The following is a 17,625-nucleotide window of genomic DNA, read 5'->3' on the forward strand; positions in this document are numbered from 1 at the left end:
TGTGTGAGATCTGATTGTGTGTGTGTGTGTGTGTGAGATCTGATGTGTGCGGGTGTGCGACAGCTACAGGTCCTGCCGCTCAACGTCGGGTGAGTGTGATTGAGGGGTGCCTGCTGTGTATAATCAAGTGTCCTGCAGTATCTGTAACCTTTTTAGCTGCACGGACACTTCATTGTTAATCCACGACTAGGGCTTATTTTCAGGGGAGGGCTTATATTTAAGCCTTGCTCCGAAAATGCCGAAAATCCATGCTAGGGCTTATTTTTGGGGGAGGGCTTATTTTTGGAAAAACACGGTATGTACACAGTTTATTTGTGGTGTTGATTTATATATGTTAAAATATAGAATTTTTTTCTATGACACACAGGTTCCAGCTACCTTGACAAAGGGTCATGCTTGGGCTGAAATGTTGGTTTAACGGGACTTACTTTGTTTTTCATCAAAATAAAAATCTCAAGAATTTTCTTCTTTTTTCATTTTTTCTACATGAGTGCCGAAGTTTATAGTTTTTACAGTATCCAGGACATGGGCTACAACTGTCGCATTCCTTGTTTCAAGCTACTCATGATAATAGACATCGCCAGAAGTGTCTTACCTGGGCCAAGAAGAAAATTAACTGGACTGTTGATCAGTGGTCCAAGATGTTTTCAGATGAAAGTAGATTTTGCATTTCATTTGTAAATCAAAGTCCCAGAGTCTGGAGGAAGAGTGGAGAGGCCACAATCCAAGCTGCTTGAGGTCTAGTGTAAAGTTTCCACAATCAGTGATGGTTTGGGGAGCCATATCATCTACTGATGTAGTCCACTGTGTTTTATCAAGACCATAGTCAGTGCAGCCATCAGGAAATTTTAAAGCTATTCATGCTTCCCTCTGTCAACAAGCTTTTTGGAGATAGAAATTTCATTTTCCAGCAGGATCTGGTACCTTTCCACACTGCCAAAAGTACCAATAACTGGTTTAATAACCACAATATCACTGTGCTTGATTGGACAGCAAACTCGCCTGACCTAAACCCCATAGAGAATCTATAGGGTATTGTCAAGAGGAAGATGAGAGACACCAGACCCAACAATGCAGACGAGCTGAAGGCTGCTATCAAAGCAACCTGGGCTTCCATAACACCTCAACAGTGTCACAGGCTGATCGCCTTCATGCGACGCTGCACTGATGCAGTAATTCATGCAAAAGGAGCCCCAATGAAGTATTGAGGCATTTACTGTACATACCTTTCTGTAGGCCAACATTTCTGAGTTTAAAATAATTTTTTAAGTTGGTCTTATATAATATTCTAATTTTCTGAGCTAATAACTTTTGGGTTTTCATTGGCTGTAAGCCATAATCATCAACATTAACAGAAATAAAGACCTGAAATGGATCCCTCTGTGTGTAATGACTCTATATAATATATGTGTTTCCCTTTTTGTATCGAATTACTGAAATAAATTAACTTGTTGATGATATTCTCATTTATTGAGATGCACTAGTATAAAATGTAGAAATATGGCTCGCTCTGTTGCATTTTGAGGTAGGCATAGGGTTGGGGTTCAGTAAAATGTTCGAGCTGATTTATTTAGAAATTATAAACCATTTAGGATGACCAAACCTAAAACAGTCAAATATTAAAGTAAATAGTCCATAAAACAATGCAGGTTTGCCTACTCAGTTTAATGTCTAGCTCTCATTCCTTAGCAAGGAAAAACACACTGGAGATCTGCACACCTCCACACAGAGACCCTGAATGAGACAACTGGTCTCAATTTTACTTACCATACCATACTCCGGGGGGATTTTTTTTTTTAAGCAGCCAGTTTCACCCATCTCTTTAACTGCTTGCAAACCTGGCCCTTGTCAGCCATAGTAACCCTCTCAGTACTATACTTACTGGAGCTAGCTTCAATTCTTACATCACAGAGGAAAACCACACAGGTTGTGAAATATTTGGACAGTGACACAAATGTTGGCCTTTTAAGCTGTTTACCATTTTCAAGATAGTTATATAATCAATATAGGCTTATAGTGCAGACCTTCAGTTTTAATGTGAAAGTATTTAGAAACTAATTGGAGGAAGGGTTTAGGAATTACAGATCTTTAATATGTAACTGACTATTTTTCAATGGACCAAAGTTAATTGGACAATTAACTCAAAGGCGCTTTAATGGTATATTCCTTCATTTATTCATCATCAATTAAGAGGGTAAAAGTGCTTGAGCTGATTCCAGGAGTGGCATTTGCATTTTAAATCTGTTGATCTCACAACATGCGGTCAAAAGAGCTTTCACTGGAAAAAAAAGTCTGTGAATCAACCCCATATCCGCTAATGAACATGAATCATGAACCAGGAGGTTCAGGATGAGCAGATCTCTGCACCTACGATGTTTCCTCATCTGCTCATTTTGAGCCTCCTGGTTCATGAATCATGTTCATTAGCGGACATGGGGTTGATTCACAGCCAAAGGCGTTGGATAATTGATTAGGATTGATGGTGGTCTCAATGTTGAGCTGTATGAGTATCGTACAAGACGAGTTACATCGTAAACTCAAGTACTATGGGTATGAAAAGGGCAATGTAGTGTTCCAGCAGGACCAGACCCAAAATACATCAAAATTGCCGAATAAATAATTCAATAACACTGAAGTAGAGGTGCTCTATTGGCCCCAGTAGTCCCCAGTTCTCAGCCCAATCAAACACTTTTGAGTAGAGTTGAAAAAAAAAAAGCTATATACATACCCAAATGAGTTTACCAGTATTCACCAATACTAGGAATGTTTAGAAGACACCTGAGATCAGATTTCAAGTCAACATGCTTCAATTTGATTGAGGGCATGCCCAGAAGGATTCAAGCAGTGTTGAAACTTAAAGATGGAAAATAATAAAAATTAAAATTTAGAGTTTTAGAAGCAATGCAGTAACAATGCTTGTCAGTGACATATGCTAGACAGACAAATTTATGTATGAGATAGCCAAGATGATTGTCTATAAAATGATGGTAGTCTCACTTTCAAAGCTGTAGTGGATGGTGAGTTATGAAGCCTGAAAGTCCAAAATATTGTTACCCTTTTGCTTGTCAGTGCATATATATCTCTGTATGTTTACAGTGGCATGCAAAAGTTTGAGCACCCAAAATCAAAATTACTGTTATTGGGAACCATTAAGCAAATTGAAGAAATTGTCTCTAAAAAGGCATAAAAGTTAAAGGTGACACATTTCCTTTGTGTTTTTGGCATAAAACTAAATTTGTTTTCATGTTTTACACTTTTAAATTAACAAAAAAGGAAATTTGGCAGGTGCAAAGGTTTTAGCATCCTGCATGTTTAGTACCTATGAAATCACCAAAAAGACAATGCAAATAGCTGATTAAAATGTTAATTTTATTATTAGAATAGATTAAAAACAAGGTATAAACAAATTGACTAAGAGGCACCAACAAAAATAGCGGGGGGGAGATGAATGAATGAGAGTATGACTGTACTAAACTATAAATAGCACTGCTCCATACTACCAGAGGTTAACAGTCATAATCATAAAGCACATGTGTACATCAAAAACTCCAATAGGATTAGAGCAGGCAGAATCATGATAAGGTACAATCAGCAAAGGGATATAAAGTAATATATAGAGGTATATCAATAAGCAAGATCAACAAGATCAAATTGTAAATTACCAAGTGGCAACTCCTCCTTCTGGCGTCCGTCCCTAAACATGTTTCAGCATGAAAGTCTTCATCAGGGAAATAAAACTAAATTTGTTTTCATGTTTTACACTTTTAAATTAACAAAAAAGGAAATTTGGCAGATGCATGTTTAGTACCTAGTACATTTGGCATGTGGCCAGCCAAGAGTCTTTCGATTCTTGTTTAAATCAAGAGGATGTGCTGGGGAAAAAAAGAGCACATAGGGTCTTATCCGGTGATATGAAGAAGAGGAGAAATAATAGGTGTGCTCACCTGGTTGGAATAGTGATGCACATATAATATAGGACTGCTGCAGATCCAAAGGCGAGAGAGATGAAAATGATGAATATTATCTGGACCTTTTTTGTGCTGCCCTTCTGGTATAAGGAAGCTGAGTCCACGATCATGAGAGTTATCAGCTATGGTTTATTCTACGCGTTTCAAAGCCCACACATGTTTCTTCAGCAGGAAAAGGCCACAATCAAAAGGTGGTTTGTGCCCTTTTCCTGATGAAGAAGCCAGTGTAGGCTGTAAAACGCGAAGAAATAAACCACAGCTGATAACTCTCATGATCGTGGACTCATCTTCCTTATACCAGAAGGGCAGCGCAAAAAAGGTCCAGATAATATTCTTCACTCTTCATTTTTGTTTGAGGGATTTTTATCCATTCTTCCTTGGAAAGCTGTTCCTGTGACGCCCTGGCAAACCCAGGTTGTCACAGAGGCTGCACAAATCTACCAGGTGCAGGACTCCATACTCTTTGGCATACCAACACCAACCCACATCCATGGTACACAACACCAGCCAGCAAAGCCTAGTCACCCCTCATGACAATAGGGACACACCAGTGGGCTGGACCAGGCAGATAGGAACGCCCACCTAGGGGTTCTGAAGTGTCAGGGGAGGGAACAAGAAAGTCCAAGTTAACAGTCAAGGAGAATAGAAGTGAGAGGTGTGGAGAGACAGCGGAGTCAGGGGTTGGGACCCCTGGACTACCGGACTACTGACTAGGTGGCAGACAGCAAACAGGACCACAGGCAACGGAGATCTGGTCGTGGGAGACCTTAAGTGGACCGGGGCAGGGTTGTAGCCCGCCGGTGCCGACAGCGGGAATCCAGTCTGGAGGCCGTGCACAGTCGGGGTGCCTGGACCCCAGGGCGAGGACAGCTTCAAGCCCCTTGTCAATTAGCCAGCCGGGGACAAGGTTTCAGGCCTTGTTCCACCAGTATGCACAGAGAGCGAGACGGAAGCCCAACGCGGGAGATAGGGCGTCCGCAACCGCCTACAGAAATCCCAAGGGTCAGATCTTGCGGGCCACAGCTCCCAACACATAGAATCACCAGGAGTGGACTTCCCCATTCCAAGCGGAGTAGTCAAACAAAGAACACAAACTTTAAGTGCAGGAAGAAGGGACCGCTATTTGCTGTACCAGGGTCTGGGACCCAAATACACCCACCAAAGGTTACCGGTCAATGGCAATTTGGTTTACCATTGGACTCTGTGTGGATTTCTCTGGAACTGTGAGTACACCACGATCATCCGATCCAACCCTGCAGAACGCGCTCCACAGCATTTCCCTTCCCAGTGCAACCTGGCCCCGGAACAACAGCTCCCCTACCCGTGGAGGGGATACCATCTTGCTGCCCTGCTCCATCAAACCTGGGCTTCCAATACCAAGGCAGCGGCGGTGCCACCAGCCATCACCGCGACCCACGGGTGGCGTCACTGACAAACTTTTCCCCTGTAAATATTCTCCTTTTTATCGTTGTTGTGGGCAGCGGGCCGCTGCACGAGCCCCGGATCCGGTCACCACTTGAGCCGTAGCCACGATCCCAGATCTGAGCACCTCGAGTAGCCCCCCTGACGTGGTTTGCGCCCCCGCCCGCGACATTCCAGTTCTGTTAAATTCCTGGTTTATCTTCCATGCACTGCTCTTTTGAGGTCTAACCACAGATTTTCAATGATGCTCAGATCAGGGGACTGTGAAGGCCTTTTTAAATCCTTTAACTTGAGCCTTTTGAAGTAGTCTATTGTGGATTTTGACATGTGTTTAGGATCATTATCCTTTTGTAAAAACCATCCTGTTTTCAACTTCAGCTTTTTTACAGATGGTGTTATGGTTACATCAAGAATTTGTTGAAATTTCATTGAATCCATTTTTCCCACTACTTGTGAAATGTTCACCGTGCCATTTGCTGCAACACAACCCCAATGAATGACTTATCTAGCCCCATGCTTAATGTTTGGCGATATGTTTTTAAATTTTGTGCCCCTTTTTTCTCCACACATACCTTTGATCATAGTGGCCAAACAGTTCTATTTTAACCTCATCGGTCCACAGGACTTATTCCCAAACTTCACCAGGCTTGTTTAGATGTTCTTTTGAATACTTCTGATGCTGATTTTATGGTGAGGTTGTCTTCTGATGACTCTTCCTTGAAGTACATATTTTTGCAGGTGTCTCTGAACAGTAAAACAATGTACCACAACTCCAGAGTCTGCAAAATCTTTCTGAAGGTCTTTTGCAGTCAAACAGAGGTTGTGATTTGCCTCTATAGTAATCCTACGAGCAGCTCTCATAGAAAGTTTTCTTGACCTTATCTTGACCTCCACTGTTCCTGTTAACTGCTATTTCTTAATTACATTTCAAACTGAGTAAAGGTCAAATTGAAACCACTTTACTATCTTGTTATAGTAGTCTCCTGCTTTGTAGGCCTCCACCATTTTAATTTTCAAAGTGCTAGGCAGCTGCTTAAAAGAACCCATTGCTGCTGTTTTTTGGCACAGGGTTAGAGATGGCTGGATTTTTATAAAGTTGTGAAATTTGCATCACCTGGCCTTTCCTAACAATGATGGTGAACAAGCCCTAACCATAACAGGTTAATTAAGGTCTGAAACCTTCATCAAAGTTATCAGTGCACACAAATCTCCAATGGTGCTCAAACATTTACACCAGCCCATTTTCCTTTTTGTAATTTTTTTAAATGTAAAAGATGAAAAAAATATACATTTTTTGCCTAAAATACAAAGGAAATGTGTCATCTTTAACTTTATGACTTTTAGAGATGATGTCATCTTCAACTTGCTTAACTGTTCACAATAACAGTAATTTTGACCAGGGGTGTCCAAACTTTTACATGCCACTGTGTACAGTTAGGTCTAGAAATATTTGGACAGTGAATGAATCTTTGTGATTTGGGCTCTGTTTGCCACTATTTTTTATTTAAAATGAAGCAACTGAGATGAAATTGAAGTGTAGACTTCAGATTTAATGAATTGAACAAAAAATATCCAGTGAAACATTTAGGTATTGCAACCAGTTTTCTAGAAGCCTTCTCATTCCAGGGGTTTAAAAGTAATTGGACAAATTTACTTTAGGATCAATAAAATGTTCATTTTTAATACTTTGTAGAAAATCCTTTGCACGCTATGACTGCCTGAAGTGTGGAAGCTATTCATGTCACCAAACGCTGGGTTTTCTCCTTTGTGATACTTTGCTATACATGTCTTTACTGCAGCTGACATCAGATGTTGCTTGTTTGTGGGTCTTTCTGCTTTATGTTTTTGTCCTTAGCATGAGAAACGCATGCCTGATGGGGTGGAAATATGATTATTGACTAGGCCATTGAAGAATATTTCACTTCATTGCTTAACAAACCCCTGGATTGCTTTCACAGTATGTATTGGGTCATTGCCCATCTGTACTGTGAAGCACGGTCCAATCAACCTTGCTGCATTTTTTTGAATCTGCGCAGAAACAATAGTCTGGTACACTTCAGAATTAATCCGGCTGCTACTGTCTCCAGTCATATCATCAATAAACACTATTGACCTGGTGCCATTGTAAGCAATGCATGCCCATGCCATCACATTGCCTCCACTGGGTTTTCAGAAGATGTGGTGTGCTTTGAATCATGAGCGATTCCAAGCCTTTTCCATACTTTATTCCCATCATTCTCTTACAGGTTTATCCAAGTTTCATCTGTTCAAAGAATACTTTTCAAGAACCGTGCTTGCTTTTTTAGATGTTTTTGGCAAAGTCTAATCTGGCCTTTCTATTTTTAAGACTGATTATTTGTTTGCACCTTGTTGGGAATCCTCTTTGTTTGCTCTGATGAAGTCTTCTCCTTATGGTTTACTTAAATACCAAAACACCTACACCCTGGAGAGTGTTATTCACTTGAGTGGATGTTGTGAAGGTTTGTTTTTTTCAACATGAAAAAGATTTTGTGATCATCCAGCACTCTTGTCATCCATGGACTTTCAGGTCTATTTGAGTTCCCGATCTCACAAGTGGTTTGTTGGGATTTCTTTTTACATAATGTACAAAACTGTTGGTTTGGCCACTCTTAACATTTCTACTATCTCTCTGATTGATTTCTTTTTTTCTCAGCCTGATTATGGTTGTCGGTGTTGTTTCATTGAGAGCTTCTTTGACTGCATATTGTGGGTTCACAGCAACATCTTCCAAATGCAAATGCTACACCTGGAATTAGCGCCAGTCTTATTACCTGCTTAATTGATGATGGATTAATTAGGGAATAGCCCATGCAGTACAATAAAGAGCTTTTGTGATAAATGTCCAATTACTTTTAGTCCCTTGAAAAAGAGGTAGCTAAATATTAAAGAGCTGTAATTCCTAAACCTTTAACCCAATTTAGATGTGAATACCTCAAATTAAAGCCAAGAGTCTACACTTAAACCCCATATTAATTATGTAATTGTTTCTTGAATATGCTTTGGTAAACTGCTAAAAGGGAAAAACTTGGGTCACTGTCCAAATAGTTCTAAACCTAAGTGTGTGTGTGTGTGTGTGTGTGTGTGTGTCACGCTGTACAAAAGGGTTGGTAGGACGTAGTACAGCGTATTCCCCACTAGGTGGCAGCAGAGAAGTGAAGGAGAGACAAAGTAACACAGTAACAGAAAGGCAGCTGAAGTACAGGAGAGTACCGTATTTTCCACTTTATAAGACGCACGCCAAATTTAGAGATAAAAAAGGTAAAAAAAAATAAAAATGGGGTCCGTCTTATACTCCGGTGTTGTCTTAGTGTTGTCTTAATGGAGGGGGGGCAGCAGTGGTGGTGAAGCGGGTCACAGGAGGCAGAGGTTCTGCTGGCACATGCGGCGGGTCAGTGGCTGCAGGTGCGGTGGTGTCTGTGGCGGCAGGCGTGGTGGGGTCCGTGGAGGCAGGCGCGGTGGGTCTGTGGTGGCAGGGGCGGCAGCGTCCGTGGAGGCAGGTGCAGCGGGTCAGTGGCAGCAGGTGTGATGGGTCAGTGGTGGCAGGTGCGGCGGGTGAGTGGCGGCAGGCGCAGTGGGTCAGTGTGGCTGCGGCAGGTGCGGTGGGTCAGTAGTGTTACCGGCAGCGACTGCGGTGCAGCAGATCGGTGCGGTGAGTCTCCCAGTGTGTTCGCAGTCCCAGTTCAAATGATGGCGCCCAGAGCAACGCATGCGCAGATGGAGCTCTCATCCAAGGGCTCCATCTGCGCACGCGCTGACTCCCGGAGCGGCGCCTGCGCAGATGGAGCTCTCATCCAAGAGCTCCATCTGCGCACGCGCTGTCTTCCGCCACCATCATTTGAAACTGGGACCGCGGACGCACTGGGAAACCTGCCGCACATCCGCCCACCCGCACAGAGAGGCAGCCGGCACCGACAGGCACCCGGATGCCGCCCGCACGCAGCCACAGGCACCCGGCTGCCGCCCGCACGCAGGTACAGGCACCCAGCTGCTGCCTGCACGCAGGTACAGGCACGCAGCTGCCGCCCGCATGCAGGTACAGGCACCCGACTGCCACCCGCATGCGGCCACAGGCACTCGGCCGCCCGAACGCACCAGATTGCAGCACAGACAGGCCCCCAGGTAAACCTATATTCGGATTTTAAGACGCACCCCTTATTTTCCTCCCAAATTTTTGAGTCTAAAACCAGGAAAGTAGAGTCACTGCAAAGGGAGGAACAAAACCAAGTTAGAAAATAGAAACGAGTCGGAAGCTGGGAGATCAGGTATGCAGAGGGGAACACAAACAACAGTCAGGAGCAGGAAGTCAGGAGCTGGGACAGATGGACGAGCGAGGAAGGGTACAGGTCAGGGCACAGTAACAAGGAGTCAGATCAAACAGGAATTCTCACCAGAGAAAGTCACAGGCTGCAGAGCAAAACTATAACCAGCACCAGGATGCAATTGCAGAGACCAGATATAGTGTCTACTGAAACCAGAACGAGGCTGATGAGTGTTAACCCCTGACATGACCAGGCCGGGTCTGGGAAACTCTGGAGCAGAGATTCCCAGTCCTGGATCATGACTGTGTGTGTGTGTGTGTGTGAGAGTGAGAGAGAGAGTGTGTTAGAGAGTATATATATATATACAGTCCAAAAAGGCGTCAGTGTTTTATTCACACTTGACAATAGCATAAATGTACATTCTTACTTCAGAGCAGAGAAACAAAAGAAAAAGTCCAGCTTGGCATACAGCACTGCAAAAAGTCCAGAACATACCAGTCCATTAAGATATGGGCTTTCTTTTTCTTCAGTACAGACAGACGCTTCAGTTCTCCAGCCCAACCACAGTCTCACTGAGAAGTTCTAGCTGCCTATTTATGCTGTGCTAATTATTAGAGTTGAGCGATGTTCGAGTCGAACGGTTCACCAATTTCAAGTTCGAGTGATTTTGGGTGGTGTTCGAGTCGTTCGACGAACTCGAACGATTTGCTTAAAGCTTGGCAGTTCGAGTTACCGTTCAAGAACGGTTCGATCACCAAAAGCGTGGCTTTCCACAGTATGTGCGCACATTGTGTATTTGCATGCGTCCTGCGTCCCCAGCACAATCCCTCTCTCTTTCCTACTCCCCGATCACGGGCGCGAGGCTGCACGGTTGTCACAAAGCTCCAGCGGCTTTAACTCTTTTGAAAATGGCTACAGCTCATTATTCAATCTGTTATTCCCTGCCTTCCCCGCCCACTGGCGCCCATGATTGGTTGCAGTCAGACACGCCCCCACGATGAGTGACAGCTGTCTCACTGCAACCAATCACAACCGCCGGTGGGTCTATATAGTGCAGTAAAATAAATAAATAATAATAATTAAAAAAAAAAATGCGGTTCCCCCCAATTTTGATACCAGCCAGGATAAAGCCACATGGCTGGAGGCTGGTATTGTCAGGATGGGGAGCGCCACGTTATGGGGAGCCCCCCAGCCTAACAATATCACCCAGCAGCCACCCAGAATTTTCGCATCCATTAGATGCGACAGTCCCAGGACTCTACCCAACTCATCCCGAATTGCCCTGGTGCGGTGGCAATCGGGGTAATAAAGAGTTAATAATGGCAGGCGTCTCCCCGAGATACCTTCCATGATTAACCTGTAAGTGAAAATAAATAAACACACACAAAGAAAAATCCTTTATTTGGAATAAAAGACAAAAAAACACCCTCTTTCACCATTTTATTAAAATCACCAAATACCCCTCCAGGTCCGACGTAATCCACAGAGGTCTTGCGACGCATCCAGCTCTGCTACATGAAGCTGAAAGGGAGCTCCATAGAACAGGAGCGCTCTGTGTCAGATCCACAGAGCAATGAAGTGAGCCGCACTGTCAGAGGACACTTCACTTAGCTAGTGCCTGAGTGTGCAGTGATGGTGGGGGTTGTAGAGCCTACGTGTGCGGTGATGATGGGGGTTGTAGTGCCTGCGTGTGTGCGGCGATGAGTGCGAAACTGCCGGTGTTTGCCCGCCCATCTGCCCATCCATCCATCCATCCGCCCATCCATCCGCCCATCCATCCATCCACCCATCCATCCATCCACCCGCCCATCCATCCATCCGCCCATCTATCCATCCCCCCATCCATTCATCCGCCCATCCGTCCGTCCATCTGCCCATCCATCCGCCCATCCATCCGCCCTTGCAGCTGAACAATCTGCTTCTAGATTCTCTACTGCAGTATAGAGGTCAAAATTACCAATTCTTCCTGTGCTTTTCATGAGAGGCAGTGGCTCAATGGATAGAGCTCCTGCCTAAGGAGAGTTAGTTCACAAGTTCGAGTTCCGGCCGTCCCGGTAAAGAATTTAATTTATTTTTAATTTTAAATTATAATTATTATTTATTTATAATTATAATTTAATTATGCACTGAGGGGAGGAGCTGAACATCAGCTGTGAGCCGCAGGACACACCTCTAAAATCGGAGCCGTTCACGGAATGAGGCTGCATTGCTCTCTCCTCTCTCTCCTCTCTCTCCTCTCTCTCTCTCTTTTTCTCTCTCTTTCTCTCTCTCTTTCTCTCTCTTTCTCTTTTTCTCTCTCTCTTTTTCTCTCTTTCTTTTTCTCTCTCTCTTTTTCTCTCTTTTTCTCTTTTTTTCTCTCTTTTTCTCAGTCTCTCTTTTTTTCCTCTCTCCTCTCTCTCTCCTCTCTCCTCTCCTCTCTCTCCTCTCTCTCTCTTCTCTCCTCTCTCTCCTCTCTCTTCTCTCTCTCCTCTCTCTCCCTCTCTTCTCTCTCCTCTCTCTTCTCTCACTCTCCCTTCTCTCTCTCCCTCTCTTCTCTCTCTCTTTTTACTCTCTCTTCTCTCTCTCTCTTTCTCTCACTCAGACCTGACGATGGTCAGCTGATGCGGTCACCTGACAGAATCAGCTGACACTATAAGTCGAGTGGTGAGGCCGGCTTTTTACCGCTCGACCGGCTAAACTATCAGCTGATGCTGTCGGACAGGAGTCTGCACAGAAGTGTGTAGTTGTTTTTTTTTTGCACTGATGCATCAGCTGATTGTATAAAAGCCGTTTATACAATCAGCTGCTGTGTCATTTAATTCAGGCCCTTGAACCTGACACATCATCTGATCACTTTGCCTTACAGCAAACCGATTAGATGATACTGGATCCGGATTGAACGGCGCAGGACCCTTGACCCAGGATTACTGCGGAGGGGGGTTCTTTACTTCAATAAAGATGGAGTCACTAATTGTGTTGTGTTTTATTTCTAATAAAAATATTTTTCTGTGTTGTGTTTTTTTTTTATCTGTACTAGAAATTCATGGTGGCCATGTCTAATATTGGCGTGACACCATGATTTTTGGGCTTAGGAACATTTGATAATATACAGCTAGCCCTAACCCCACTATTACCCAGCGAGCCACCCGTCACCAGGGCAGCTGGCAGAGTTGGATACAGCACCAGAAGATGGTGCTTCTATGAAAGCGCCATTTTCTGTAGCAGCTCCGGACTGCAATTCGCAGCAGGGGTGCCCAGAAAGCTTGGGCACCCTGCGCTGCGGATTCCAATCCCCAGCTGCCTAGTTGTACCTGGCAGGACACAAAAATAGAGCGGAGCCCATGTCATTTTTTTTTTTTTAATTAAAATTAATTAAAAAAAGGGCTTCCCTATATTTTTGGTTCCCAGCCGAGTACAAATAGGCAGCTGGGGGTTGGGGGCAGCCCGTAGCTGCCTGCTGTACCTGGATAGCATACAAAAACATGGCGAAGCCCACGTAATTTTTTGGGGGGACAAAAAACTCCTGCATACAGTCCTGGATTGAGTATGCTGAGCCTTGTAGTTCTGCAGCTGCTGTCTGTCTGTATGGAGGAGAGCAAACATCAGCTGCAGAACTACAAGGCTCAGCATCCTCCATCCAGGACTGTATGCTGGAGGGAGAGGCAGGGGGAGCAGAACTGCAAGGCTCAGCATTCTTCATCCACTAGTGTATGCAGGAGAGCAGACAGGAGCTGCAGAACTACAAGGCTCAGCATACTCCATCTAGGACTGTATGCAAGAGTTTTTTGCCCACCAAAAAAATGACGTGGGCTTCGCCATATTTTTGTATGCTAGCCAAGTAGAGCAGGCAGGTACGGCTACCCCCAACCTCCAGCTGCCTATTTGTACCCGGCTGGGAACTAAAAATATAGGGAAGCCTTTTTTTTAAATATTTCATGAATTTCATGAAATAATTAAAAAAAAACAACAACATGGGCTTCGCCCCATTTTTGTGTCCAGCCAGGTACAACTAGGCAGCTGGGGATTGGAATCCGCTGCACAGGTTGGCCCGAGCTTTCTGGGCCCTTCTGCTGCGAATTGCAGTACGCAGCCGCCCCAGAAAATGGTGCTTTCATAGAAGCGCCATCATCTGGCGCTGTATGCAACTCTTCCAGCAGCCCTGAAGCTGGGTGGCTTGCTGGGTAATAATGGGTTAATACTAGCTTTGTTTTACTAGCTAGTATTAAGCCAGAGATTCTTAATGTCAGGCAAGTTTGACCCAGCCATTAAGAATCTCTAATGTAGGGTTAAAAAAAAAGACACCACACAGAGAAAAAATACTTTAATAGAAATAAATACACAGACACACTTAGAGACTCCATGTTTATTACTCCCTCTCATCCCTCCACGATCCTGGTCTTCTGTCTTCTTTCTCCTTCAACCAATGCAGCTCTGCTACATCAGACAGCACTGCATGGGAGGAAGACGCTGCTGCTCCCGTGCAGTCTAATCACTCAGTGAGTGAGCAGAGGCTGCGGGCTTTAAGCGGTGATGTCACATCTGACAGGCGGGTTACTATAGCAACGGTGATCTCCGTTATTCACGGTTGTGCATCCAGTCCTTGGATGTGGGCTGACTCTGTAAAGAGCGCCGACATGCATGGACAGGGAGTCGACCATGTGCCAGAGCATTTCGCCGGTACACAGAGATGCTCAAATGAGCACCGTGTACCGGATATATGCACTGACAGGACCTAGCATGACATCTAGCCATGTGACCAGTCTCTATCCAATTAGATAATAGACATGTGACTGGTCACATGCTATTTTGACGTCACGGAAGGTCCTATCATCAGTGCTGGTTACCGGGAGGGCACAGCGATGATCTGAAGGGAAAGGGGCGGGAGACAGAGTGCAGGACGCATCGTGGGGACCTGTAAGTGTAATGACAATGTTTATTAACTGTATATGTATAATGTGTTTTTATGCGTTTGTGTTTTCCTCCCATTGTTTTCAATGGGGTTCGTCGAACTGAACTCGAACTCTAGGGGGGTGGCTCATCTCTACTAATTATAAACCTGTGATCATCAGGCATTGCCTCCAGCCTGAACTAGCAGAGAAGATTCAGGCCAGGATTAACCTCTTCTCTGCTGTTCACCAGTGCAAATGGATGGCTAAAAGATAAAGCATTCCTCTGTCTACCTCATCAAGCAGTTGAGTGAACTGAACTATCACAGTTTTTATATATATATATATATATATATATATATATACACACATGCTTGTATATACAGTACCATATATTACAAAAATGAATACACACCTCCCATTTTCTTTAATTATATATTTTCATGGGATAACACTGAAGATATAACACTTTAATACAATGGAAAGTAGTTAGTGTACAACTTGTTTTACAGCTTGCTTAACAGTATAAGTTAACCAAAACACATCTCCAAGACGATAACTACCTTGCTAAAGAATCTGAGGGTAGAGTTGCTGGACTGGCCAAGCATGTTTTCAGACCTAAACCCTATTGAGCATTTAACAGACTTGACTGGATTAAAAATTAAGATTATGCAGGTTGTGCCTGCTGGTATTGTACGATGCACTTTTAGGAACCTTTTACTTGAACTGAAGTACCCTTTTATTTAAGTGTTTTTTTGTAATCCTTTACTTATTGATCACATGGGCTTTATACGTATAATTAATAAAAAAAAATAATACATGGATAAGTAAGGGTGTTCATTGATTAGCCCCTATTTTAAGGCGATAAAGCATTTATCAGTCATTTATATACTTACAATGAACACAATTGTTAAACCTTGTTTTCTATATATATTGTTCCTAGGTTTTTCCTGATGTGTTACATGTTTGTAAACCTGGCTTGTGCATTGCAAACATTATTGCGAACTCCAAATTGGAGACCACGGTTTAAATACTATCATTGGTAAGTATTTGTCCAATATATTTATATTTTTTATTGTACATCTTCTTTTTTCCATTTCAGTATTTGTTCTTTTCCTGTTCCTCAAAATTTATTTTCCCTTATTGCCTATGGGACAAATGCACATAAAGAGACGTTTACTCGTGCCCACTGACTATAGACATTTTACCAATTTCCAACATGTACTACTTAATAGTACATTTGGAAATGAAATGTAAAATTAGTAATTGTAAGTTTTATTAATTTTAGCTAGATTTGCACTATCTATAGTTTCCCTTGGGTACCCATCCTTTTCTGGGGTATGAGCTGCGTTTAGGTATGCCATGTGGTGCTGAGCAACATTAATTATTAAAATTAAAAAGGCTAATAAATATTTAACCACAATGATATGAATCCTAGATTTCCATATAATCATAGAGATAATGAATTTCTGGAAGATCACCGTGATCGTTGATTTATCCAGCGGTATCATTTTACCATATGTCAAAGCCATATCTACTTATAATACCCTCTTAGCAATATCATACCATCCGGTACATATAATTAAAAAAATGCCCCAGTAGAGGGATGTATTAGAATGAAAATGAATAATTCAGAGCAGAATATTTTATCAGAATCCACTAAATTACGGACGAAATTGAGAAAGAGACGATATATTCATTTTGGATGTTGGACACAGCAGAGAACATAATCGGCAATATGAATGGGTTACTCATTTTGAAAGACAAAGTACATACAAATGGTAAGGATCCTATTAAACTAGTTTTTTTTCTACCAGCTTTAGTTCTCAATTTCCAAATATAATGAAAAGGTATATTCTCATTCTATACCAAGACAAAAAAGCTTAACAAGATACTAAAAACTCCAGGTAATTTTGTAGTGAAAAAGGCTCCAGCACTAGGGAATATGCTTTTTCCAACCCTATTCATACCAAGTAACATGAACACATCGACTTGACTGTGGAACATAGGCTTTTACAAAAGTGGCCATCTTAAATATACTTGCTGCAAGTATGTAGTTAAAAGGAAATACTTTAATTTCTGTAATTCCCAATAAGCTTTCATTGGTCACTGCCGAAATGATAGTACTGCTTTTGTGATATATTTAGTATCTTGTAACAGTTGTAATCTTTAATATGTGGGTAGCACTACAGGACCACTTAAAACACTCATCAGGTGACATATTGGATACTAATAATAAACTGTGGTTTAAACGTTTGATGGCTTCTAATCACTCTATTGATAAGCATGCAGGTAATACAGAGACAGTCAGTGATTGGTATGGAGAGGATTAACAAACCTGTGAGGTGCAAATCACAGGAGAGTACTGATGAACAAGGAACCTGGTGTGATTTATAACCTGCACACCAGAGTGCTGTCATCACAAGTGTGCGGCAAGAGACTATTTATCTTTATGAGTGATTTCTTTGTTTATTCCTTTACATATGTATTGTCACTTGGATCTTATCAGTTTTATTTTATGTTTATTCACCCCCTTTTTATTGATAGATGTCTTTTCAGTTGAGTGTATAGGCATTTACTAATCATGTGACCTAACAGGATATGACTATTTAGTGGAATCAAGTTTATTTGTTTATGCAAATTGTAAGGACCATGTCTGAATTGTGTCTGCTTTTTAATGGTGATGGCGTGATGTCATAAACCGGCTCTCTACTTTAATGCAGGCTCACAAGCCAAGCCCACATCCTTGTTTTCAGATGATGGCTGTGATATTCAGCCAACATCTGCCTCTAACAGCCGCAGGTGGAGTGGACCGTTAACTTTGTAAATGCCACTTTCAATCTCTGACTGTGGCATTACAGCATGCTGACCAGGGGATGTGTCATTCTATCATTCTATATACCTGTGATTTGATCGTTATGTGTTGATTGGTTGCCATGACAGCTGGGTGCTCAATATGTGCCTGTCATTACGGTACTCCTGTGGTATTCCATTGCTGGCATTAAAAGAAGACCATGATTTTTGTTGTACATAGCAATGCTGTGGCAAGTCACTTCCCTTTTCCTCCACTAACCATTAAGAAAGAAAGGA

The 17,625-nt window shown here is 42.8% G+C and overlaps 1 protein-coding gene across 2 annotated transcripts in view; it reads left to right on the forward strand.

Annotated features, from left to right (window-relative positions):
- SLC12A7 (solute carrier family 12 member 7) overlaps positions 1-17,625 on the forward strand; it is a 1,179,416-nt gene that overhangs the window by 722,066 nt on the left and 439,725 nt on the right. For both annotated transcript variants that reach the window (XM_075315005.1, XM_075315006.1), the window contains exon 14: positions 15,479-15,577. In XM_075315005.1, the coding sequence (XP_075171120.1) occupies positions 15,479-15,577 (99 nt within the window). The remainder of the gene's footprint in view (positions 1-15,478; positions 15,578-17,625) is intronic.

The sequence above is a fragment of the Anomaloglossus baeobatrachus genome, chromosome 6 (genome assembly GCF_048569485.1).
Source record: "Anomaloglossus baeobatrachus isolate aAnoBae1 chromosome 6, aAnoBae1.hap1, whole genome shotgun sequence".
Lineage (NCBI taxonomy): Eukaryota > Metazoa > Chordata > Amphibia > Anura > Aromobatidae > Anomaloglossus > Anomaloglossus baeobatrachus.